The sequence below is a fragment of the Alligator mississippiensis genome, chromosome 4, assembly GCF_030867095.1.
Source record: "Alligator mississippiensis isolate rAllMis1 chromosome 4, rAllMis1, whole genome shotgun sequence".
In the NCBI taxonomy this organism is placed as follows: domain Eukaryota; kingdom Metazoa; phylum Chordata; order Crocodylia; family Alligatoridae; genus Alligator; species Alligator mississippiensis.
The window spans coordinates 210,213,351-210,240,579 of NC_081827.1; the positions used below are offsets into that span (position 1 = coordinate 210,213,351).

Consider the following 27,229-nt stretch of genomic DNA (forward strand, 5'->3'; position numbering starts at 1 on the left):
TCATCTGCGCTAGGGACAGACGTTCAAAAAGCCCAAGCCTGAATTGATTCAATCTTTGCAGGTTAGTCTAACCTGCAGAGATTGAACCAGTTTGCAAGTAGATAGACATTCCTTTCCAGTTCCAGAAATGCAGGGACATGCCTGTAGTGGCTCAGGCCAGAAGCCCAGGGGTGCTAGAGCAGCCCTTCCCTTCCATGGGGAAGCTGAGCTGAGGGAGGGGTGGGGGGCCATGGCTAGGCCCTAGTAGGCCTGAGTAAGACTGAGGAGGGGTTTAAACCCCAACCTTGGCCTGCAGGGTTCAGAGGGTGGGGGAAGAGGGGGTGTGGTTAGACCGCTGTGGCAGGGGAGGAGGAAGAGAAGGGGAGAGCTCTAGCAGCATCTTGACAGCTGGGAGCAATCCTGACACACAGGGCTGCCCCACCCTAGAGACGAACTCTTCCCCCTCTTCCCTCTCCCCCACCACCACAGGGTGGGGAGGGGGCCTCTGTTCAGTGGGGGGGACTCTTACCCCACCTCCTCCCCCCCCCAGCAGCCATGGAGTGGGGAGGGGGGCTCTCTGCAGCTGCCAGACAGTCCCCGCGCCCCAGGGTTGGGAAGGGGGCTCTATGCCAGGCTGCCCAGCCCCAGAACAGGGGACTCTTCCCCTGCTTCTCTCCCTCCTGCCCTCCACCTGCCATGGGGTGGGGAGTGGGGCTCTGTTCAGTGCTGGGTGGGACTCTTCCCCTCCTTCTCCTCCCCCCGCCCCCTGTCACCGTAGGGCAGGGAGAGGGGACTCTGTGTGGCAGTGCCCAGCCTGGTTGGGGTATGGAGAGCAGCTGTAATGGAGCTGCAGCTGCTGGGGGTGTCCTCACCCCTGTGGCCCAGGCTGGCCTCACTCAGCCCTGGCCAAGGCAGCAGCATGGCTGGGCTGCAGGGATGGGGCCAAGCCCAGAAGCTGCAGCTCAGTAACGGGGACGCTGAGCCCTGTCAGCAGCACGGGCCTGCCTGGTGCGTGCTGTGGGGGCTGGCTGGTTAGCGGGCTAGCTGGGCTGGCTCGGAGGCACCGCAGGGGTTCATGGGTCCGCAGCCACCCCCTGTGGTGGGCGGCTGCCAGGCTTCAGGCCTGCTAGTGCCTCCAAGCATGCACCAGGCTGGGCCAGGCTGCTGACAGGGCTCAGCATCCCCATCACTGAGCTGCATCTGCTGGGGATGGCCCCGGCCCAGCTGTGCTGCTGCCTTGGCCAGGGCTGAGCGAGGCCGGCCTAGGCCACAAGGGTGAGGGCACTCCCAGCAGCTGCAACTCCATTACAGCTGCTCTCCGCACCACAGCTCCAGGGGCCACTGCCACAGCCCCCTCCCCTCTGCTCCCCAGCAAACAGGCAGAGCCCGCTGTGGAGGAGGAGGAGGAGGAGGGAAGAATTAACCCCTTCCCTGCCCACTTCACCTTAGTGGGGCCATGCTGGCTGTTGTGTCACCATGTCCATCTCTGCATGGGCTACAAAGCAGAGGGGCGGGGCCAGCCCTGCTCTGGAGCAGAGAACAGAGCCCCACCCACAGAGCATGCTGGGATGCTGGAGGACTCTGGTTTAACTTAAACCAGGAAGGGGTCTGGGACAAACATTGCATAAACGGGTTTGACCCAAATCAGTTAAGTCTGATGCTGCATTCAACCAGGTTCATCTCCAAACCAGTTTCAGCCATTTTGAAACTGATTTATGTGCACTGAACATCTGTTTTGTTACAAGTTTAAACCAGTTTCTGATTACATAATCTGGTATGTCTGTCCCTAATCCTGATGCCAATCTACTTGTGCCCTGAAACTTGAAGTCATGGTCCTTGTCATTTTCTCCTCATTATTGTAACTGCCAACTTTGGATTGTCAGTTAGTATAAAATCTTCACAGGTCCATTGAATTTTTTATTGGCCCATTCCTATCAGCAAAGGTTCTGACCCCCTATTTTCTTGCATATAGCCATCTAATCCTTCTCTATATTAAGCTGTTTACTGGAAAATGTTTACTGGAGAATGAATAAAATGATAATAGAGTACCTGGTATAAATCTATAAGGAGAAAAAAGATAAAAAGCGGCTTGGATTTTTCATAAATTAAAGAGATAATACGGAGCTCGGGCCAATAAAAAAATCAGTTGCGACTCTAGACCTATTTTTACTTTAGAGTTATCTGATCCATTTGTTTTGCTTGGGCCACCTACAGATCTTTTTTTAATTGTCTTTTTGTTTGACAGATTTATTTTTTTTACAGCATCAGCATACCACTTCCTTCACCCGTTTCTCTGAAAAAGCTTGTAGGAGAAGTTCCTTCTGGACTTCAGCCCACACAAGCAATCTGGTAAAGGAACATACCTGATTATTTTAATCCATGTAAAAACAAATTTAAAAAATTCTATTTTATTTACCAATACTGCGAGGGAATTTGGTGATTATCTGAATGCACATACAACTCAGTGCATTTTTTAGTAACTTTCATAGTCTGTTTTTAAAACTAACCTATTCCAAACTAAAATAGGTCAGGATATTTTAAAGTTGAAACTAAAGTCTTCCTCTTAATTTGTCCTGGGGTTTTGTTTTTCCCCTTTTTTTCTTTCTCACTTAAGTTTTGCTGTTCATATTGAATGGAAGATCACCCTCCAGCTACAGTACCTAAGAATTACAGGGTCAGTTGAGGACACTTTCAACCTTAATTCTGCTTCTGTTGGCTAAAACAGACCCTCCATTTATCTTAGATGCCTTTTTGTATATGAATCTCCTCTTTGTTTTTTGTTTGTTTGTTTGTTTGTTTTTAATTTTAGGTTTTAAAATCCATTCCACAAATGTGTTTAAATTGCTGGGAGCCCCTTATTTAATGAAGAAAGCAGTTCTTTTAAATGAAATATAAAAGAAAGCACAGGCTAAACTTTAAAGAGAAGCCAACTTGCAAGTTTCAACACAGGAAAAAACTTGTGTGGTCAATAGCTGCTTTAGCTGCTCATGCAAATCTGCTTTAGCTTCTCCAGGTTTTCATTGAAGTCACCTGGTGTCATGCTCAGTTGCACATACATTTTTGGTATGAAAGACCTTCATCATTTTTATTTAATGCCTTTGGGCCAAGGAATTATGCAAGAGTGCACTTTTTATACTAGCCTTCCTGGAGTGGGGGTGGGGTTTAAGCTTTAATATAATAATTTTATTTTGTTTATTATTTGCACTTCAATTGGTTGAGACTTTTCAATTGAAATTCTGCACTGTTTGTAAACCTGTTTGGTACTCTGGAGGTTCATTGTAAAAGCATAAATATGTTTTATTTGGAAAAGTGACTGTTCCTGGAGATCTTAAGTTTGAATGACCACATTGTTTAAGTAACTATTTATCTGCTATTTAAATTATATTTAATAGCTTTTGCATTTGGAGTAAATGGAAGCATAGATGCATGTTTATGCCCCAAGTAAGTCTTCACTTGGTATTAGAGCAGTTCATTAGAGCTACATTATTTCTTGCTGTGAGCAGAAATACAGAGAAGTCAGGGAGTTTTTCACTTTGCCATTGTCTTCGTAGACAGGTAGCAGCAGTGTTGTAGGATGCTCTCCCCACACCCCACTACATCTTTGTGAAAATTGGGGCTTTGGCTCTAAGCCCGCCTCTCTACTACACCAACAAGACTGTACAAAGAGAGTGCAAGAAATACCTTTACTACTGAGCATTATCAGTGGCTGTTCATTAGTTCATTTTCTTAGTGCATGGGAGCTCAGACTCTGGCCCACAGGCCAAATGTGGCCTGAGAAGCCATAGGTATTCGGCCTGTGGGGTTCCCCACAAATCCAAAAATCTTGGTGGCAGGGAAGCAGTGGCAATAAATATGGCCACCCTCCCCCAATGTCAAATTCCCAAATCCAGAGCCCCCCACACACACCTTTATTTACCAGTTTGGTACTGACAAAGAGGCAGATTTGCCATATGTTAAAATATAAATAATTTAATGGACTGTCTCCTTTTCATTTCTGACTATTGGCAGTCCAATTAAAGTAAGCTTGAGACAATGAGGGGAAAATTTTATATTTTCAAATTGCCTGTTTTTCTTATTAGTGATTTTTTTAAGATTAGGGTTGCCAAAATGTGTGGGAGAAAGCTATTTATAAAAGTGCATATGGCAGGACAGTTGCGCAGCTCAGTAGTGGATGAATCAGTTCTGTTTTAATCAAGTCATTAGGAAAAGGCAATAAAGTATGGGCTTTTTTGGACTGTATATCTAGCTATAAGGCATACCTACAAAGCACAGCACTAATTTGTAGAGGTACCTTAGCATGCTTTAAATGAAGCTGCGTGTATATAAGATTGTCATCAGGATATATCAGTAGTGGTCCAGGTCAATATGGCAGTACTGCTTCTGGTATCTAAGCTAACTCATTCAGCTAGCACCATGCACTGTAGACATACCCATAGCATCTGGGACAGGTACTCTCAGGGCCTGTGCAATTGTGCAGGCAGCACAGGCGACTGCCTAGGGCATCAAATTGCAGAGGGTGGCAAAATGTTGTTGTATCACAGGTAGGTTCCTGATAGGGATAGTGTGAAGACAACAGGAACCTCCACGTCAGCCTAAGAGAGAGTGCCACAGAAGCCCCTTGGCATCCTATACACCATGGCTCCATGGGTCCAGGGTGGAGGGCATGGTGCTGGTGCCACTGCTGCCAGGGTTATGAAAGGATGGGGGCAAGTAGTGCAGGTGCTACACCTTGCTTTCTGAGGCTTCATGAACATGGCAGCTGAGCCCACATGTCTCACTCCTAAGTAGGGGATGGCCAAAGGGCTGGCCGTAGGGGCTTTGGGCATTACCACAGCAGCCACCTGCAGCTCCAGTTTCATGGCTGTTATCTCTGGTGTCTACACTCCAGTAATTCATGGGTGTTTATAGAGATGGGGGCCCTGGTCAGCTGATTTCCAGGCTCCAGAAGCCTCCCTCCCGAGGAAAAGCCAAAGCAGAGCCAACTGCTGCTGCTGTTTAAGGGGCTGCCTTATGTCAGCTTCTCATGGAAGGAAAAGGGAGAGCAGCAAGATTTCTTTTGCCCTAGGGTAGTAAAAACCATTGCACCAGCCCTGGTCACTCTAGAATACTATAGATTATTTTTAGTTTGTTTTAAATATGAATATTGTTGGCCAGGAGGTCAGCCACAGCCAACTGGGTCCAAGGTGCCAGCTCTGAGCAGGCAGGGTCCTGCCACTGGCCTCCCCAGCGGGAATTCTGGTGTTCCCTATTGGAAAACTGAAAAATCCCTGATTTTAAAAAAAATCCCAAAGTCATCTGTAAAGTACCCCAAAATCCATGTTCTGCCACAGTTAAAACAAAAGACCACTATAAACAGAGAGAGAGAGTGAGACAGAGACAATGGTCAGTTGGGCAATGTTTTATTGATTATATCTAAAGTGTTAAAGCAATGTGGAAGCCTACCAGTGTCTCTATCATAATAATAAAGTGAACTCTAAATACACTTTTCATGAATCATGAATATATATTTTGCTGCCCTCCCAGAGGGGCTATGGCCCCCACACAGGCATTATGGCACCCCAATAGAGGCCAAATGGGCCCCACAAGGACTACCCCCCCCGCAAGACCCACATGCCCCACCCCAGCTCCCTGGTTGTTACCCCACCTGGCCCCATCCCCCGCCAGCTGCTGCAGCCCACCCCAATGGCTGCCCCACCTAGACCCACCCCCTGCTTTCCCAGACCCTGAAATGGCTGTCCTGCCTGGCCCTGTCCCCCACTTGCACCTCCAGGCCCCCGTGGCTGCCCCCCAAGCCCCAGGCACTGTCACTTTAAAAAAAAAGAAAAGAAAAAAAAGCCTCTACTTACCCTAAAGCAGGGCCTGGGGGGGGGGGGGGGGCTCCAGGGCCTCCTGGCAGAACCCTTCCCCCTTGCCAGCACAGGGCAGCCGGGGGCAGGAGGGCCCAGGCTGGGGCCACTAGGGCTGTCCCTCTGCCCCATGCTGTGTGGGTGGGGCCCCAGTGACACAGACGGCAGCTGGATTGCCAGTAAGTGCCGGGGGGGGGGGGTTTGACTTTAGCAATGTTACCTTCATCCAGGTGTGTCAAACATACGATCCATGGACTGCATCCAGCCCATGGAGCTGTGCCATCTGACCTGCTGGGCTACTGGTGGGCTGGGGAATTTGGGGGTGTAGGTAGCAAGGAGCAGAGCCTGCCATAGAATCTAGCCCTGCCCCCTACCATCCTAGCTCACAGCCCCACTCACCCTGCAGCTGCTTACCCCACTGCCACTTCCCTTTCACCACCTCTCCTGCAGCAAAAAAACAGTTGGCCTGTGGCTACTTGCCCCATTGCCTCTGGCCCCACCATAGCCACAACCACTTGCCTCGCTGCCTTTTTTGCTAGCCCTGCTGCTGCTGCCACCTCTTGGCCCCTGGATCTGGCCTGGGGCACAGGGTGCGTTAGATACCCTTGCCGTAACCAAAATTAAATTTGTCCTAGTTTGGAAAGGGACAAATTTACCCTGTTCCAAACTGACCACACAAGACCTGGGTTCCACTTAATAACATGGAGCCCAATTTTGAAGCCATAAGGAATATAGTGGTGCATATACATGTGCTCTGATGTGTTCTAATTAGAATGCATCAGAACAGACTCGATTTGATTGAGCAGACTCGATTCTAATTAGAATGCTCCAGCATGTTGCAACATCGTATGTATTCATCGTCCCACGTTTCAAAATGGTGGCAGGGGCACTTTAACTAAAGCTCATCAAATGAGCTTTAAACTGCCCCTGCAACAGTTTTGGGATGCTGAATACAAGTGACTTTTTGTAGTGTTTTAATTAGAGTGGATGTCCAGGGGCTGCTGTCCAGACCATGTGTGTAGACACCCTAGGAACATACGACTGGAAGGGGCCTCCTGGGCCATCAAATCCAGTCTCATGTCAAATTCAGTCTTTGTCTTTGTCTGTCATTAACCAAAGGAATCACCAACATCACCTATTTACATATGTTTTAGATCTCTACATCCATTTAGATCCTGAATGGTTCTGGCAGGGGTGAGTTTTGCTACGAGGAACATGCCATCAACACCTCACAGTATTTTGGTGATGATTTGAGTGAGGCAGGGGAGCAGTTCTCTGATTTAGGCCTAGAAAAGGAAGCATATAGTCATCAGCAGCATCCAGCCCTCTTTTTTTCATCTGTAGTTCACCTTCCAATATATGGTACCAGGATTTTGCCTGTGCTGTGGTTTGTTTTAGTGTACCTGGCGAGCCACACTTGTATTACCCACATAAGGGACTGTTTTGCCCTTCAGATACGCCCCCAAAAGTCCCAAACTAATGGACTTCTCCTCTCCAGCATTTTCTTCTGTTCAGAATTTCCCTGGTTCTCAGGATTTGAAGCCAACTTCCCTGCTCAAAGTCCATTCTCTGGTCATACAGTTTTATGAGTGAAACATTTATATCTCATGCTGCTTCTACAGCTTTCCCTGCAGTGCAGAGTATGAGGATTTATGCCCCTGCTCCCTTTCCTAACATACTTCCTCTGGTAACCTGTAATGTCCAACTATCCTCCTGCACTACTAGCCCAATGTATCTTCAGCAGAAAGAGGGTATCACTGGACCATATGCTTTATTCAAAAAGCCAGCAGATGTTAGGAAGGAATCCAAAGCTACTGAGGAAACATATGTAGATATTGTTCATTCTATACTGAAATCCTAGATATGTGGAAAATTTGTCCTAGCTCTGCAGCAGGCTCAGCTTGCTTGAGTGAATGGGAAAGAGACTGATGGATTTCCTACTGTCAACCACTTCCTGGGACCTGGCTCAATGGGACAGAGCTGAGGACAAGGAAGCTATGCTATGGGCCTTTCTTTTTCATAATTAGTTCTTTGGTTCCTTGTCTAATTGCTGCCATGTTTACTTGCTTGGTTTTCAGCATTGGTTGGAACGCAGAGAGCGTACTATAAGCACTGTCTTTTCCTCTTATCAAGAATTCAGATATACCAGGTATATAAGCTAAATTTACCATGATGAACCACAGCCACAGACCCCCAAAGTACAATTTCCAGTTACCTTCAGTGGATGCCATTGCATCCTGGGAGATGGACTTTAATAAGTGATCCTTGATAAACAGAGGAGTAAGGAAGCTGAGATGCTGCAGCTACAACCTTCATATTCAAATCTAAATATTTAAGAATTGAAATTTTTGGCCAAAAAAGTCTAAATTTTCCATTTTCAAATAAAATGCCTTTTTAAAAAAAAAGTGCGTGACCATGTGCTTATACTTTCTGATGACTGCCATACCCCTCTTTAACAGCTGGTGCCATCCAGGGTGCACTTCAGGCTCTGCTGGAGCCAGCAGAAACTGTGTAGGGTGGTGATGAGGTCTGGTGGCTTCTTTATAATAGCTGCTTTCTGCTGGCAGAGATTGTAATCTAGATAAAACCAGTCTTTGGGAAAGGGTAATGATAAAGACTTACCTAACAATCCTGCTTCTCCCAGGAGAAAAAAGGCCCCTTTGCCTCATTTTATATGTCACCAGTAACAATAATGCAAGCTGTTAACTCCACCAATACATAAAGAGTCTCCTGGGACAAGTAGGAATGGAAACTGGATATGCAGTCCTACCCCAGCAATGTGGTGGACAGTGAGCTCGGGCTAAGAAAACCCTAGCATTCACTGTATTCCCTGTATAAAGTTTCTAGGGAGCAAGTGCCCCTGTGTAAAGTTTCTAGGGAGCAATGCCCTTTAAACAAAAAGAGCATTTTTGTTTGAAAATGGAAATTTCTGGGGAAAATTTTCTTCTGATCAGGTTTAGTTTCAATTTTTTTTCCTACTGTGATACTTGTAACTTTGGGGCCGTCTCTTCCTGCTGAGTAATTCTTGATTGTTTGATAGTGACATTGCTAAAACAGAGGCTAACTTACCAGTTTAAAAAAAAAAATCAGGAGGTGGGACATTTCTTTACTAATTACATTAAAAAAAAAAAGAAGTAGGGCATTTTTAACAGAGCAGAGTAAGGGCTACTTGGGAAGTTATTCCTTTGCACCAAGTAATGAAACCCTTGAGAAGGAGAATCAAGTGGTGACTTCATTTTTTCCCTCTTTGAGTTCTATTAATTCTTTTTATTTCTACAGTTTCTTGTTTGTTCCTTCCTCTTTCTCTGCTTGGAAATTAATCATGCAGGAAACGATTAACCACAGTAAGCTGTCTGTCTGCTTCTGACTCAATCTGTCATATTTAAGACCAGGCCCTCAAAGTGGTTTAAAATGGCTAGCTAGATGCAAACAATGTACTTACAGTCCATTTGTTCACTCTGACCACCCTACATAACTACAAGAACCATTCTTCCTCCTTTAGCATAGGAAATTAATGTGAAAATTAACTTATTTCTCAAGACAAGCTTGAGCTACAAAGCTTGCTTCAAAAACTTTGAAAGTTTGAGGATTAAGGGCATTTATACATATGCTCTGGTACTGCGTGCTGCGGATGCATGCTTTAATTAGAGTGACTCCGAGAGCTACTCTAATTGAAGTGCCTGGAGCGTTCCTTGTATCAGTGTCCCCATGCTGAAAAATAGTGGCAGGGGCACTTTAATTCTAAAGCTTATTAAACAGGCTTTAGTTAAAGCGCCCCATCACCATTTTTCAGTGCAGAGACACTAATACAAGAGACACTGGAGTCTGCTGGGCTAGGGACAGACATTACACATGAACTGGTTTAAGTGATCAGAAACTGGTTTAAACTTGTAACAGAATAGATGTTCAGTGCATATAAACCAGTTTCAAAATGGCCAAAACCAGTTTCAGATAAACCTGGCTGAATGTAGTATCAGACTTAATTAATTGAGCTCAAAGCAGTTTATGCAATGTCTGTCCCAGACCCCTTCCTGGTTTAACTTTAACCAGAGTCCCCCAGCATCCCGCCCCTCTGCCCCCCAGCCAAGCGTGGACATGCAGGAACAAGCAGGGGTGAAGAGTCTGGCCAGACACTGGCCCCAGAAGGGAGCAGGGAAGAAGTTTATTCTCCCTCTACCTTCCCTGTCCCACCAGCATAGACCTGCACTACTCTGCTGGCTGCTCCAATGGTGGGGGCTTGACCAGCCCAGGGAGTAGCTTTGGCTGAACTGGCCAAAGAAGGATTTAATTCCCCCCTCCTTGTCCCACCGGCAGAGACCCAAGCCAGGTCTGCTGGGTGCTCTGCCCTCACTGCTGCAGCAGCAGGCTGGCATGACCCTGAGGTGGGGGGGGTTCCCCCCTCTACCCCCAGGGGACCACAGCCGGGTCTGCCCACCCTGACCGTCATTGCTGTTGCTCACTTCCTGCTTGGGACAAGCGGTGGAATAAGCCCCCTCCAGCAGATGCCAGAGGGAGAGGGAATAACCCCCATCTCTGCCTCCTGCCTAAGGGGCTCTGCTGGCCAGCATCTGGCCATGTCCTCACCCAGTTGCTGCAGCAGAGAAGGGACAGGGCTCTTGATGGTGTCAACAGCCATCCCCATAGTGTTTGGGAGTGCAAGCTCCTTCCCAGTGGGGGGCCCCCACTGCAGGGTAGGCAGAGATGTGGCAGACTGCACCTGGCAGCACCAGGGCTTAGAGGGGGCCAGAGACTTCCAAGCCCTCCCCCCATCCCAGCACCACCACAGTCCGCAGCAGCTTTCCCCACCTTGCAGTGCGGCCCCCCCACCAGGAAGGGGCTCGCACTTGGGGAAACCATGATAGGGGCTGCTGCCACTTCAGCGGCCAGACGGGGCTAGATGCAAGCTGGCAGGGCCCCTTAGGCAGGAGCCAGGGAGCAGGATTATTTCCCCTCAGCCCCCAGGGCCCTGCACTGGGGTCTGCCTGCCGTGGCTGTTGCTGCTGCTGCTCACTCTGTGCCTGCAGCAAGTGCCAGAATAAGCCCCTTTCTGCCCCCCTGTTCCTCTGGTGTCCAGCTGAAGGGGCTTATTCCACTTCCTGCCCCAGGCCCAGAGTGAATGGTGGCAGCAGTGGCCAGGGGGAAATACCCCTGCTTCTTGCCTAAGGGCCCCTACCAGCTGGCATCTGGTCCTGCTCCCAGTTGCTGGGGCAGCATGGCAAGAAGGGAGTGACCATGATGGGCACAGCAGCCCCTGTCATGGTTTCCCCAAGTGTGAGCCCCTTCCTGGCAGGGGGCCACACTGCGGGGCAAGGAAAGCTGCTGCAGGCTGCGGCGGTGCTTGGGGGCTTGGAGGGCTTTGGCCCCCTCCGAGCCCCAGTGCTGCCGTGCACAGTCCACCACAGCTCTTCCTGCCCCACAGTGGGGCCCCCACACCAGGAAGGGGCTTGTGTTCCCCAACACTGTGACAGGGGCTGCTGTCCCCATCAAGGGCCCTGTTCCCTCACCACTGAAGCAGCCAGGCGGGGGTGCAGCCAAATGCCAGCCAGTAGGGCCTGTTGGGCAGGGAGCAGGGACAGGGTTATTCCCCCTCCCTGCACCCCCTAGCACAGCTTCCCTGCATCTGAGGGTGCACTCTAGCACCCCCTGGTGCTTGGCCTGAGCAACTACATTTCCTGGCACTTTGCCTGAGCCTACATTTCCTCACTCCACAAGGAATGTTGCAAATCAGTTCAACCTAGGCAGGTTAGACTAACCTGCAAAGATTGAATCAGTTCAGGCTCCAGCTTTTGAATGTCTGACCCTAATGGAGCCTGGTAATTACTACACTCCAGCCAACTCGATTTAATCAAGTCTGCTCTGACACACTGTAATTATAGCATGTCAGAGCAGCCTCACTGTATGTCATGAACAACGCATGCCCCTGGTGGCTGGGAGGGCACAGCAGTGGCGGGAGCATGACAGCAGTGGTGGGAGAGCGGTGGCAGTAAGTGGGGAGCTCCCGCAGATGCTACCAGCGCTGTCGGTGGCAGGGAGTGGGGGGTGGCAAGTGCTGACCAAGGGTCGGCGTCCACCCGCAGATGCCACTAGCAGCGGCAGTAGTAGCCAGTAGGGGATTGTGGACTGCCAGATGCCACCTGTTTGTAGGGGGTGCACGGCCACATTCAGGGGGTGCACATGCACCTGCATGCCCCCCCTATGTGTCACCCCTGCTGTACATAGGTGCCCTAAGAGTCTTAGCGTAGGCCCATTTCTAATTTTTCCCTTGCATCTTACCTTTGTAGAATATAACTTCATAGAATATGGTAACTTTTCAGAGTGTGGTGAAACTTTTTAAAGAGGATGACATTTTTGTCAGGTTGGACTGCATATCATGACATATGCATTAATGTTGAAGATAGAAGTGGGATGGATGGCGAAACCATTTATCTAGTAATTGTAGCATTTAATCAGCACAACATTCATGATTGTTTGGTAAATTATTTATAAAATAACTCAATTTAAGATCACAGCTTCCCTATGCTGGTTTTACTTCTTGACTTATCTGGATTTGAGGAAACATTTTAGTCGTCTTACCTACTACTGGCTGGGGTGGACTCCCTAAAAGAGAACAAAAAAAAAAAAGAACAAAAATCCTTGATGCTGACTACTGATCCTCCTCTAGGTAACTTATGTAGTGGCTGCTTTTGGATCTGATGATCTTCTAGGTCTTGTCTTGGTTGACACAAATTCTTCAACCCCATCTGTGGTGATACGTTTGTCATTAGGAATGGTAATATTGATGGATTATAAAATAAAATCAGGCTTTGCTTGCTAATTTCCTTTCCTTAGAAAAGAAACAGTGTTGGAGAAGCTAAAATGAAGAAGGTCTTTTATCAAAATGCAATGCTGTTTTTAATATATCTTTAAAATATCAATAGTCTATTGTTCTGACCCTGCAGAGAAGGTGGGAGCATCCTTGTGAGGATTACCAGAAATAGAATGGGGTTATTTCTATTCTTATCTTGCAGAAAGTCCATGATACTGATTGTACAGTAAATATAAATAACTAGATTTGTATATGATGTTTCCTCACTGAGGAAAAGGGGCCTTTAATTTCTGTTGCCAAATATAGAAAAAATTCTTATCATAGATAACATAGTGTTTCTGGGGGGGTTTTGGAGCTGAATGAGCAGGACTCTAGTCCTAGGTTCTCTGTAGTTTACCTTAACTATGTCTGTCATGCAAGGGTTCATTATGAGTGTTCAGGCACTGGTCCCTCTCTTATTTTAAATAGTGTTAGTACACAATATTGTCCAAAAAATAAGATTCGAAGAAATTAATACTGCTTTTCAAAGTATTTATATTTTTGTGGGGGAAAAAAACGGAGCTTTACTTTCAGCTCAGCACATCCCCACACCAAGCCCAGCACATGCCCAGAGGAGGAGCTGCATAAGTTTGACCCAGCTCACCCAACATCTGTATAGATTGCATGCTTCAGCAGGACTTTTGGGTGCTTACATCTAATAGGTGATTAAATCAGTTCTTAGATGAAAGCGTGCAGAACTCGCACTGAAGCACGCAATCTATACAGACATTGGGCGAACCAGGTCAAACTGACATGTCTTCTCTTCGGGTAAAGCACCATTATTTTTTCCGTGTCTGTCAGCAGCCGTGCCTAGCCCTCTGCCCTTTATCCTTTTAATTTTGAAAGTGATCTTTCTTGTTGTGCCTCAGTGTGAAGCATTATACCACCTTTCTCTTTGTAGCTGCACTAGACAAATGCTGTTACAGCATGGATCATTTACAAGTCCAGACTATTTAACTGTCAACTGTTAGCCATTAAATACACCAACCATCTTCCTTGAGTGGAGACCTACGGTTACCACCCTAGGGCAGTAATTTTCAACCTATGATGGTCTGCAGACTATGTCCAAGGGGTCCACAAAAGATAACAATGATCAAGTAAAAGTCTGTGAATGCCCACACTTACAATTCAAAGGGGTCTGCACCTCCATTCGAAATTTCCAAAGGGGTCTGCAAATGAAAAAAGGTTGAAAACCATTGTCTTAGGGCTTATTAAAGATCTGCCACTGTAATTATGCTGATGTAGCTACATCAGCAAAACCGTGTAGGGGAGACATGGTGTAGACCAGCTATTAGAGGTTTTCTGCTAAAATACATAATTCCCCTGAACAGCACAGGCTGAGGTGGCAGAACTCCTCTTCTGCTGGCCTCACTGTCTTCCATCCAGAGCAGGATTTACTGGCAGAGCTGCATCTGTAGGGGATGTGATCTTTTCATGTTCCTTGCCGACACTAATATTCTGGAAAAACTTTGTAGCATACACCAGTCCTTTTTGTTATTGCCATGTGCAGTATGTAGGGATACAATTTTGGATAAAGAGGTACAGTTTGCTCACACAAGGAAAGAAAGGATGCTGGACTGCTCTACACAACTGAATATCCCATTGTGCTAAATAAGGGTTTGGAGAGTGATGAGTAGTTTTTGGTGCAAAGTTTCAGTCTGAGTTGCAAAAATTCCTTTTTTGAAAACTCAAGGGTGCTTTTTTCAACTAATGAAAGTACCAGGGAAACAACATCATAATTCAGTTTGTATCAGCATCTTGATAAAGAGTTGTAAGATGGGTCATGTTGTTTGCTGATAACTGACTAAAGCTATCTGTACCTTTTTCTAATCACTTATAGGTGCCATATATGCTCACAAATACTGCACAGAAAAAGATCTGATATTTGTATCTTATACTGAGCCACTGGAAAGTTGTCCTTGTCCAAGCTCTGACTTAATTTGCACATACTGCAGCTCTGCTGGCATCAGTGGAGCAGCAAAAAGTGTTTGTAAGGGAGGCATTTGGTCCAGTTTGCATTTATCTAATAATAATATGTCAGTTCAGCTTAACAATTCACATTTACTTGCCAAGTTTAATTTTTTTCCTTATTCTGTTTTATAAAATGGTTAGTTTTCTTAATGATCTATTGTAATATGGTACTGTAGAAAAAGTAAAAAATAACATAACTCCTAATTTGAGTAGAATCTGCAACATTCTTGCATTTAAGTCTCAAACAGTTAAGCTTTGATAAATTACTGACCCTCAGTCCATGCTTGCTCCCTAGAAACTTTACACAGGGAATACAATGTATGCTAGGGTTTTCTTAGCCCAAGCTCACTGTCCATCACATTGCTGGGGTAGGACTGCATATCCAGTCCTACATGTCCCAAGAGACTCTTTATGTATTGGTGGAGTTAACAGCTTGCATTATTGGTTACTGGTGACATATATAAAAAGATAGCAAAGGGACCTCTTTTCTCCTGGGAGAAGCAGAGTAGTTAGGTAAGTCTTTTCCATTCACCTTCCCCTTTCCCAAACCCAGGGCTTATCTAGATTACAACCTCTGCCAGCAGAAAGCAGCCATCATAAAGAAGCCACCAGACCTCATCACCACCCCACACCATTTCTGCTGGCTCAGCCTGAAGTGTACCCTGGAAGACACCAGCTGTTAAAGGGGGATAAGGCAGCCAGCAGAAAGTACAAGCACATGGTCACACACTTTTTATCAGATGCTATGTAGCAACGGAAGCTTTCTCTCATTTGCAAAGCTGCTAGCAGAAAGGAGGGGTTCCTCTGTGAGTGGAGAAGCACTCAGAGTTTTGCTAGCAGAACTTCAGTCCTGCTGGCCTTGAGTATGGGGGAAGGGAGTGGTTTTGAAAGGTGTGTCTTGGGGTAGTGTAGTGGGTTTCCTTTTGACATTTAAGTGAGTTGAACACAAACATCCAAACCAACCTGATAACTTTTTTCACATCTATTTCTATCAACCCCCTTAGGAGGCCAAGCTCTACTGTTGTAAAATGACCAATTAAAAAAGAAAAAAAAATGTAATTAAATACTATGATTATGGCTAAGCAAATAGTTTATCTAATGAAGGAGTAAACAACTCATGTTGTTTGTATGCAAAATAAATACTGTTCTTCATATGATCATATGAACAGATCAGTCCCATTGATCATTTGCTGCATTTAGCTTTGGGCTGCCCACGTTTATAAATTTTATACCATGCAGTATACCTTTCAGAACAGGTGTTTTCTCCTCCTGAAGACATTTTCTGTTGACAAAATAGTAAGGCTGGTACTTCACAGTGACTTAACCAAACTATTTTTTTGGTCTTTTGTCATGGTATTTAAATAAGGGAAACAAACATTTCAGTCAGTTGAAGGAGTTAAAAGTTTGATGAGATAAAACTGTACTGCAACTGCAGCTGTGAAAAGACTGTGTTAAGAAACAGGATGGTTGTGGTTTGCTGTGAAAAGTAATTTTCCTGTTGACCATTTTTTTTAGACAGGAAGTTGAAGAACAAAGCAGCATTGGTCTTAGCTCTTTATTAAGAGTCTCCAAACTTTCTTATACTGAACTTTTGTTTAAGAAGCTTAAGAAATTACAGTATTTTGTTCACAGTTTTATTTAGTAATCAGGAACTGAAAACATGCACAACTCTGAAGGGAAAAGTTCAGAACTAAAATGGACACTGTCTATGTATAACTCATACTTCTCCCTGGAAGTTTGAAATGACAGAAGTAACTCATCAGTTAAGAGTTAGAGAATTTCTATCAGTTCATATTTTTTGCATTTGACACAGCAGTTTATGTGGAGCCAATTTCACAGTTCCCTTTGTGTAAGTCCGTCAGTCAGCTTCCCCTTTGGTTTCCATGGGTCACTCACGCAACAACAGGAAAGAGAATTTTTTTTTAAATGGGAGAATGAAACCCACAAACACTAGAGGCAAGGGTAGTGCCCAAAACCACATTGAGTTCTATTATTTATTCAACTGGTTAGAGTACAAGATGGTGTTTCTTTCCCTTTTTTTCCATCTCTTGTTGAATACTTCAGTCACTAATAAGGGCCTAAATAAAAAAACAAACAAACTTCTCAACTCAGGAAAATACTTAATCACATACTTAAAGTTAAGGGCATGTTTAAGTGATTTCCTGAATTAGAATCTATGTAAATCACTTCCCTTTTTGTTCCTTGCATGGCATGCATTTTGCATTGCTGTTTTTTACAGTGCTATGGGGTATGGACAGACATAACATTGAGACACTTAAAAAATGGAGCATTTCAGCTGCAGACAGATGTCCAACCCCTGCCCCCTCCCGCAGCTGGAGCGCTTTGAAATTGCTGTGACTGCAAGCAGCCGTGTGCTCTCCAGCCAACTCTCACCAGGATGGGAGGGAAGGGGAGGTGTTGTGGGGAGTGGAGCAGACTGTCAATGGCTCTGCAGCCCCTGGTCTCCCTATGTCAGCGAGTGCTCTGCTTTCTACTCCAGCAGGAATGCTCCAGGTGCTCGCCCAGAGCACCCCCTGGTGGAACTGGAGTAGGAGAAGCCCTGTGCACACACCATCTGTCAGAGCTAAGTGATCTGCAGCTCCCCAGCTGGGACTAACACCTGGAAGGCTGCTTGTCATCAGCTGTTCCCTCAGACTGGCAGTGAGGGCAGCTAATTGCATGCCACAGCAGTGCAGGGGGCTCTGCCACTCAACTCCACCCTCCCAGAGGAGCAAGGGCATGAATTGGGCACCAATACTTCTACCCAAGCAGGCTCCACAGACCACACTGAGCATGGGGGGAAACTGAGGCAGGAGCCTGGTGGGGGAAGGGGCATGTGAAGGCGGTGCCTGCTTGTGCCCTGCCCAGATGTGGCCAGTGCCCACCCCAAGTGACACAGCCCCAGGCCCTGCTCCCCTGCATGGGCTGAGGTGCAGTCTCTGTGCTCGCACTGCTCCCAGCTCCGCCCCACCCCACGGTCTGCTCACGGTTGCGGGACCGCTGGGGCTGGAGTGGGTAGGGCAGGAGCTGCCCCCAGGGTCCTGCCACTTCTTCCCTTCCAGCCTCCCTCAAGGGGGTGCAGAGCCCACAGGAAGCGGGAGCGGGGCTGTGAATTGGGCTACCCAGTGGCAGGGGGCACAGCAGGGAACAGAGGGGGATTGTCCCACTCACGTGGCCCAGCCCCAGTGGCAGGGGGCACGGCTCAGTCCAACCACATGCATCCTGCCACTCCCGATTGCAGGGCCTCTGACAGTCGATCTCAGTCGGCATAGCAGGTGCTGAACATGCATGCGCTCAGCACCCCCAGACTGAGATCAACTGTCAGAGGCTCCTCGCTCAACCAGTTGATCATGAGCGACTGGTTAGTGACCACTGCCATAAGGTCTGACTGCTCCACTAAGCCGATCAACCCTAAGCTGATTTAACAATTGTGCGTCTTACAGTGTAAGGTGTAACAAGGCCCTAAGATGGCTTTACAAGTAACTAGGAAAAGACAGTTTCATTTTAAGTGAGATCTATTTCTAACAAGGCTTTTCTAACAGACTTAAAACCTGTAGTAGCTGTGGAAGGGTATTTTGTGCCTGAAAGGTGGTCTAAATCTCTCCCTACTATGCAGCTGGTCCAATAAAATATATCACCTACAAAAAATCCTTCCCTCGCATATTTCCTGGGCCAGCACAGCTACAACATCACTCCAACATTAGCTTAAACCTTTTAGTCATTTCTAAGTTATTAGAGAATTGCCAGGTAGTGAATTGAGTCCAGATGCTAACTAACAGGTCAGATCATACAGTTTTGCTTTTGTAGTATTAATCAGATCTAATCAGCATATTTCATTGAGCTTGAGATGTATTTGAAGTAGAACTTTTTTTATCCAAATTCTATCTGGAGACCTTAAAAATAACAGCATGGTTGAAAAATGAGATAGTAATTCAGAGGAATGCCAACTGGAAGAGTAGTATTGCTGCTGGCAGGGAGGCCTGGAGGTTAATATATATTCCCATGTAATGCTTTTACCTGTTCTGGGCCTTTATAATGGCATCTGTTGCTTAAGTATTCCACAGCTGTCTGTTGTAAGACCATTGGTGAGTGGAGATAAAAGACACCTGCAATATAAAGACAGGCAGGCAATTGTGGAATAGCCCCTGTCCAGAAATAGTCTCTCTTGCTGCTGCAGTTGTTGGTCAAAGGATCTGAACTTTCCCTTGTTCGGCAGTAGTCAGCATGCTGACTCTCACTGCTTGCCAATTCTTGCCTGGTCCATCCTTTCAGCTCCTAATGCCAGGAGTTTCTGGGTCCTGAACACACAAAAGTTATCTCCTTATGGAGTAGACAACTTCAGGTGCTCTCCAACTGAGAGCAGCACCTTGTAGAGGAAATTAACAGGCTTCTTCAAGGTTGGTGATTCAGTGATATAATTTTCACCTGACACGCAGGAAACCTGGCTGCGATTTCTGGCTAATGCAGCATTCCTACATTCAAGTATGAGGTCAAGCCTAGTGACCCTTTAGGTCCCTTCTGACTCTGTGATTCAAAGAAAAGAAGGCATTTCTGGAAATGACATTTCTTTTACACTACCAGCACCCTTCATATTTTCATTTCATCCTCTGTACCATTCTAAGGGTTTTCTGTCCATAGTTGGATATGGCTGATATTAAAGGCACCTTAAAGCTAAAGCAATTCTGAACACAGCCAGTGTTCTCAACACCCATAATTCATTAGAATGGGAAAAGAACAAATAGAAAAGTTGTAGTATGTGGCAGGGGGCAAAATACCACCTATAATCATAGACTCAGAAAAGTAGGACTAGAAGAGACTTTCAGAGGTCATCTAGTCCAACCTCCAAAAGATGCAGGATCATCCTTATCCAAGCCTTACTATACAAATCTATTGTGTAACCTATTAGTAAAACTACACAGTCAACTCTGTCACCCAACCAGAAGGTCTAGCACCCTAACCATAGGTAAGGTAGCCATGCAACAATGTAAGCACTTTTGACTAAAAATACCCATCCAATTTGGTTTCTCACATTTGACTTAATATTTTAACCTCCAAGAGGTTTCTGAAGCAAGCCAAGGATGAAAATTTTACATTTAATCACTAAAGAAGAAAATTCAGACCGGGAATGACACAGCAGTAGGAGTTCTTTTTGCATTTAACTCAAAATTTACTGAGCTGATTTAGCTCAGATGTTTTTCTTATGATCAGATGCCTTTGGGATGAAAGAAGAGACCAGGGAAGAAGCACAGTTCTTTCTTGGAGCTGCTTTTGGGGTGGTGGGGTTGTACATGGTTCTTACACAGGGATAAGTGTCATGTTTTGCTTTCTTCCTTGGTAAAACTCAAGATGGTGTGTATTACAACTTCTAAAAATTCTGGTGTTTAAATGACTCTAGTTAAAAGACTATGTCTTGTCAAAGCAAGAATTTAAAAGAGATGATAGAAATGATGCCTTTTTAAAATGGGGCTAGTAGAGATGGGATGCTATCACTGAGACTTCACCTTGCAGTCCTTATTCAGGAAAAAAATCTCACTGGATGCAACGTGAGTTTTTCATAAGCATTATTTATTACCGCATATTCCTAAAGTGTCTATCATCATACTGCGTGTAGCTAAAATCACCTGTGTTTGTGTATGTGGATGGGCCTTACTATTCACTGCTTGTTGGTGGTGGGCAAAAAAATAATCATGGTATGGCTCTTTAAAATTACATCTTTCCTGGTCTCACCCGAAATTATCATAGTTGTAATCCACTGAGATCTTCTGTGTAGCCCCCAGTTTACATATGTCACCACTGCATTAATCAGCAGGTTTCTTTTCCAAGAGTTTAAAAGGTATGTTCTTCAAAGATGGTAGTGTAAAGGTGATGTTGTAGCTATTATAGTCCAGGAATTATGTGAGGGGTAAGAAATTTTTGCCAAAGTTATGGATTTGTTACAATATTTTTTCCTTTTTTTTCTGACAGATTACACCATAAATTCAGGAAAAGTTGGACTTTAGACCATGCCTGTCCCTCCTCCTCCAGCTCCGCCCCCTCCCCCAACATTAGCAGTGGTAAGTTTCATTTTAAGACTGTAGGATCATAGGGAAGAGTTTAGAAACACTCACAGGATAAACCAATCCACATGCTAAACATGTATATTTTACAACTTGTATAATATTTAAAGGGTCAAGCAAAGACCATGAGCTTTGGATCCTCCATGATGCCTGGAGAATGCAGTTTTCTTTATCTTTCAAGAATAAAGCATAAGTACCACTGTTACCACTACTCACTGACAGCAATAGTGTCCATCCCTGAGGTGCCTCCACTTGCTTCATCCATCCAAAGTCATTTAGTTTAGTGTATGGGTTCTCAATCTGAGGACCCACCTGTTTCAGGAGGTGGTGATCATCACCTTACCTTTTAATAGCTGGTGAGAGGGGGATTCAGAATCTCTCCACTTTTGTAACAAGGGGAGCAGGCATAAGTTACATTTTTTTCATGTGATTAGCCCCCTGAAAGTACTCTACAGCCATGCCATGACACATGTACACATCTGCAGAGTGTTTTAAAAGTAGCCAATCACATGACAAATTAGCCCTCATTGAATGAGGGATCAGATGAAGGCAATCCACTGAAGCACCTTAGGGATTTTCTATTCCTTAAGATCAATCTGCCTTGTGATTGGTTGCTGGGATAATGCAGGCCAGCCCAGGGGCTCCTGATTGGAGCCCCCCACCTCACGGTTTCTCCCCCAGGCCCCTCCCTCCAGCTCAGGTCAGGCAAACCCCAGCCTGCAGCTAATTCTCCCTTCCTTCTCCCACCTCTCTTTCTACAAACAGCACCAGAACTGGGAGCAGGGGGGAGCAGGGCTAGGGGAGAGAGACTGCATGCAGGCAGTGGAGCTCGCTTCCCCCTTCCCCGCCATGGGCAAATGGTTGTTGGGTTTGGGGGGTGCTCTAACTCATGGCACTTTATGTAAAGCTCCATGAGTTAAAGTGGGGCCTGCACATCTGTCACCACCCATGGGGGTACTATATGGTCAAGGTTGGAACCACTGGTCAAGAGAGTGCTTGTTGTATTCATTGAACAATAGCCTTATTTGTCTCTACTTCACTTCCTCTTTGTGCAGCTAGAGAAACCCATCCCACACCAAGGTCCTGCAGGGTCTCTCAAGGGCAACTTTTACCATTTCCTAGAAGAATTCCATATTCCTCACATGAGTCAGGAAACTCATTCAGTGATCTAAGTCTTAAAACAAAAAAAAACAAAAAATTGAGAAGGCCTTTTTCTGCTAAACTGCAGTTAAGGAAACAGCATCAAAGAAGGGAAGCCTAATTAAACCAAGTCAACCCCAACTAGTAATATTTGTTTTCCTTTGGTTGGAAGTCTTGGTTTTACAATTTTACATATTTTTAGATTTCATACAAAGTATTTCTTTTTTCCCACCTTCTGAATTTGTTACTTTCCTTGAATACTGAGGTGACTATACACACATTACAAAAAAACCAGAAGATATAGTTGAGTTTGTGAATCTAACATTTTTATTGGGAATCAAAAAAGCCTGTCATACTTGAAGTTGATCGACATTTTCAAACAAATTTAACAGAGGGAAAACAGTAGCTGAAAATTAGCTCCCTTCTTAATATCCACCATTTGGATATCAGAGGTTTCAGAATCTTTTTGTGTAGATGGATTATGTGGGCAACTTGCTCTTCTTCAGTCCCCAAAAATCAATTTGACACAGATTTGTCTTGGCTTCAAATTTATCAAATACAATTCAGAGCATTAGATAGGTTACTTACCTAAAACCATTTTTATTTCTATCTTCTGGAATGAAGGATGGGTTGCAATAGATTTTAGAAGAATCTGTGTTGGCAATGCTAACTACTCTTAGAACTTTGTTATAAAAGGGAAATTTATTTTATTCCTATTCAGTTAAAAATTGAGGGGCCAGTTGCCTCCTGTGTTCCAGTGGGCCTTTGCTGTTAGTAGTTCTAAGTTTTTTCCACTTATTTTATTTGTAATTTTACTTTACAGGCAAATACTGAAAAGCCAGCCTTAAACAGGTCTGAACAAGTAGGGCGGAATGCTCTTTTGAATGATATTACCAAAGGAAAAAAGCTAAAGAAAGCTGTTACTAATGACAGAAGTGCCCCAGTCCTAGACAGTAAGTATTATCCTGTAAATCTTACGTAGGTAATGTATCATGAATTTAGTATACAGAAACAGAGTTCTTTTATCATCAGCAAAGAGTTGCATAAGAAACAGGCAAAATAAAACCTTGCAAAAATTATATAAGTAGAGATTTGCTATAATCATGCATAGCTTTTGTCACTTGAGATATCAATTATGATTTATAACATTTTTGTTTCAATTTGTACAGTAACTTTGGTAAGGCTATTTTAAAAATCAATAACATGATTATTTTTCTGCCCACCACCAAAGTGAATAGTAAGGCTATATATAGCAAGTATGATAGTCTTCATTCTTGTTTGCATGAATTAATAAATTATGACAAAAAACCAGTCCCAAGTTGCAGCTTGCTGAATGCAGGCTTAAAACTACTGAAGCACTCTAGCAATGCAGGTGGAGGGAAAACCTCCTCCAGTACAGAGATTTAATGTTTTTCAGCAAAGAAAACCATGATGGGATTGAATGCAATATGGGTAGAATTCTATTGCCATTTGTGCACCTAAATGTCAGTTTTCTAGTTGCATACCTGGATATTTTTGACCCTCTCTCTGCATTGTGGATTTATAAGCTTGCACACATGCAGGCTAAGCATGTGCAGTAGGCTACCTGACAGCCAGACACATATGAACATATCCTGGATTTAATAGTCATTGGATAAAATGGATGAAGAGCAGTGCAGTGAAGAAATTTCTTTTCTTTTGGGAGCAGGCTAGAACTCAGGACCCATTACTCCTTTCCAGGGCAGCAGCCAGGCACCCTTGAGCTTGTGCTCTTTTTTCTTCTCTGTGTATCTTCCTCTCTTGGCCGGTGAATGCAGCTTCAAAAAAAAAAACAATAGAGAAGGGTTTAGATAATGCCTGACCTTTTTGGTGTGGTACTTAGAGCGCTGTGCTAGAAAGTCACAGTTCAAATCTTCTGTAGGTCCTCTGTAGGTCAGGGCCCTCAAACCCATGCCTCTTGCTTCTTGGGCAAGTACCCTCACCATTCACGTATTGGGGCTAAAGCATATTTTTGTTAAGGTAGGCTACTGTTCAGACATTCTTGTTTATGAATGGATTTCAGTATCTCTTTAAATATCACCATAACTAAAACCCAGAACCTCTGCTTAACCAAGAGATGCTCCTTAGAAGCATACAAGTACACCATTCTGGGGTGATTCAGCTACAGCCAGTATTCCTTTTCAGTCTTGAGAGGGAAAAATGTGGTTGCTCAGTCTGTCAGATAGCATTTTGAAGCACTGCAGTGGCTCAGAATAGCTACCTGTACCAGAGCAGTGTCTCTATCCAACCAAGTGGTTACAGTGTTCCAGGAGACGACTTGGCAGAGAAGACTGGAAACGTTTAGCTACCCAGAACACTGGAAGGTAAAGAGAAGCAAGAAAAGTAAAGCCTGCTGTGTCAGTTGCCCAGTGATCGACTATCCTGTGCTGGAAGGTGTTCATCACACCAGTAGGTGGCCCAAACCAGATTTTGGAAGTAGCAGTGATATAAGGAATGCACGCAGACCTAGCCTAGCACATTTTAAGCCTGGATGTTCAGAAAAGATGATGAGGGGGCACTGCAGCACTGAAAGGAAAGATCTCTTAAAAGAGAACCAGGAAAACCAAGCAAAGAAAATCTAGCATTTAGCAAATGTTTCATTTGGCTAAGTAGGTGTTTTTGGATCTGCCATAGCAAGGCAATCAAGGTGATTAAAGAAAGATGAAGCAGCAAAATTAAATGTGATGTGGTCTATTTTCTTGTTTATATGAATTAATAATTGATGGTGAAAAAGGATCAGCTCCAGAATCATAGAGAAGTAGGGCTGGAAGGGACCTCCAGAGGTCATCTAGTCCAACCCCCTGCTTGAGGCAGGATCATTCCTATCCAAATAATCCTATACAATCCCTAATACCATCAGTCCTGACACAACACAGACCTAATACCCTAACCTGCCATAGGTAATGCAGGGAAACTGTGGAAGCCAATGTCCTGTTCTATAAAAGGTTGTCAATACATGCTCAAGAGAACCCAGGTAGAGGGCCACTGCCCCCACCCCAACTGCAGAGGAAGGTCTGTACCAATCTGACCGTTGAGTAAAAATGTGCAGCAGGCTACAACCTACAAAGTTGAATCCAGCCTAGTGTAATGAACAAAGGAGAGAGGTATAACTGAGCTTTCCATATAACACTTCTTTCTCCTTTCTCTGTGGGAGGGACCGCATAATAATACTTTTTAATCCACAGCTATAAAAATACTTTAATTTTTTAAAAAAAAGGAACAATTATATTTACCCACTTTTCCAAAGAGATACAGAGAAATGACTTGGTCAACATCACCCAGTAAGTCAGTAGCACAGCAAAAAATAGAATCCTACTCTTCTGACTGCCAGGTACGTCTTCTTTCACTGGACCAGGTTTCACAGGAACTACTTCAGAGCAAACACTGCCATGTGCCATTTCAATGATACCACCCATATGAACAACAGATAAAAGACTTTTTAAATAATAAAACCATTTCTGTCAGAGCATTTCTAGGCCTGGAGAAAAAGTGAAAGCTACAAATCTCCTTTTTCTAGATGGGCCTTGCTTAAATAAGTGTTTATGGCAGCAATATCACTGCCATTGAGGTTTGGGCACATTCAACAACTTAAAACTTGACAGACCATTGACAGGAAGGACATCTCTTACCCCTCAGCTTGCTTACTAACACAAGCTGGAGAAGGATTAGGCATGAAAACCACAAAGAAACAAGACAAACATGAAGGTGTGAATGAAAATCATGTGGAATTCTCATAGCCCCAGTTTATTCTAGGCCTGGCTTCTACTCAGTGTCTGTTTCACAGTCCTTTAGTCCAAGGCGGATAAAAGGAGAGAGAGGACCTAGTCAAACACACTGACTATGTTTAAATCTTCTGTTTTTTATTTCAACAGAACCCAAAGGCTCTGGTGGTGGTGGCGGCGGCAGCAGCAGTTTTGGAGGAGGCGGCGGTGGAGGAGGTGCCGGCAGTGGGGGTGGTGGTGGCTATGGAGGAGGTGGGCCACCTGGCTTAGGAGGGCTGTTTCAATCAGGAATGCCAAAGCTCAGATCTGCAGCAAATCGAGATACTGGTAAGGCGGATTTCCCAGACTGATGATGAATTCAATAAGAATAACAATTTTTTTCTCAGCCATGATATTACTAAAACCTCTATGCAAAACCTGTTGGCTCGGGGAGTTCCTCCAAATCCACTTAAACAAAAAGACAACTGAAATAACAGTGAAAGTTTAATTTTAAACTTTCAAGTGAGTAAACTTGAAAGAAAATGTATGTTCACTCTTGTACCTCAGTATTTCAGACTTTTTAAGTATTTGAGCCTATCCCGTGGGTGTGAGGCAGGGAGTTAGTGAAACAATTTCAGCTTTAATTTTAATTTTAATTTTGGGTGCTTCATATTTAGTGCTAGTTGTTTGAGGTATTTTGTGGGGGAAGTTAAGAGTCCTTCCTTCCCACACCCCCAACGTATTAACTGAAAAATAAAAATCTGAGGCAAGATGCCAACAGCTGAGTATAGTAATAAAGGCCCTCTTCCATGTCTGCATACTTTCAATGTGTGACTTCAAAAGAATTCCAAATTAGAACTCCATTACACACAAGGGAAGCAGAGCTACTCCCAAAATGGACAGTGCACTTCAACTCCAGAGAGACATAATTTTTCAGTTAGGGAATGAGGTAAGTATCCCAGCAGGCTGGTATGTAAGCTGTCATCTGTAGTATGTCCTAACTGGGGTTGCATTCATTTATATTTCACTGCTTTCAAAAGGAGCAACAGTGAAAATTCTTTCCCATGAACAAACATTCTATGACTGGAAATATTTATAAAACTGAGGATACACTAATTGGCACTGGTTGAGGAAGAACTGGGCTCTAATGTTTATAAAGCACTATTACATTGCTGTACATATTATAGATCAACACTAATCTTTCAGCACATGTTGATATGACACAGTACTGGAGAGCTGGTGTTATCTCTTGTGTCATGGCCTATTTTGGGACATCTTAATCCAAGTGTTCTTGGCATCACAGGCTAGTGTTTCTTCAACAGCAAGGCTATGTTTGTCTGGAGAATACAAAAACAAACCAATAGAAAATGAGAATTAAAAAGGGAAGAAAAGAGAATCCATTTTGCCTTGAATTATGTTTCTATTCTGTTTCGTTCTCTGAGTTCTATCAAATATTGATTACTTTTAAGATTGCTTTGCCAATGATTGAAAATCCCAAAGAACTGCTTTTTACTGTTTCTCCAAAGGGAACCTCTTTCTTCCTGTGTTCTTAGTCAACATTTGCATCAAGGCAGCATAAATATTTATAAAATTTGCAGTAGTCTATGATGGTTTTAGTCTATCATAAATAGTCCTCTCCTTGCAGTCTTCCCATGGTAAAACAACAATTACTCT

The 27,229-nt window shown here is 44.5% G+C and overlaps 1 protein-coding gene across 5 annotated transcripts in view; it reads left to right on the forward strand.

Annotated features, from left to right (window-relative positions):
* The window catches only part of WIPF1 (WAS/WASL interacting protein family member 1), an 84,356-nt gene that overhangs the window by 44,681 nt on the left and 12,446 nt on the right, over positions 1-27,229 (forward strand). For 4 of the 5 annotated variants that reach the window (XM_006267515.4, XM_019480573.2, XM_006267513.4 and 1 more), the window contains exons 2-4: positions 20,605-20,693; positions 22,660-22,789; positions 25,727-25,903. In XM_006267515.4, coding sequence (XP_006267577.1) covers positions 20,643-20,693; positions 22,660-22,789; positions 25,727-25,903 — 358 coding nt within the window. In that variant the 5' untranslated portion in view covers positions 20,605-20,642. Of the gene's footprint in view, positions 1-2,254; positions 2,329-20,604; positions 20,694-22,659; positions 22,790-25,726; positions 25,904-27,229 lie in introns of those variants that run through there. The other variant, XM_006267514.4, reaches the window with a different exon arrangement.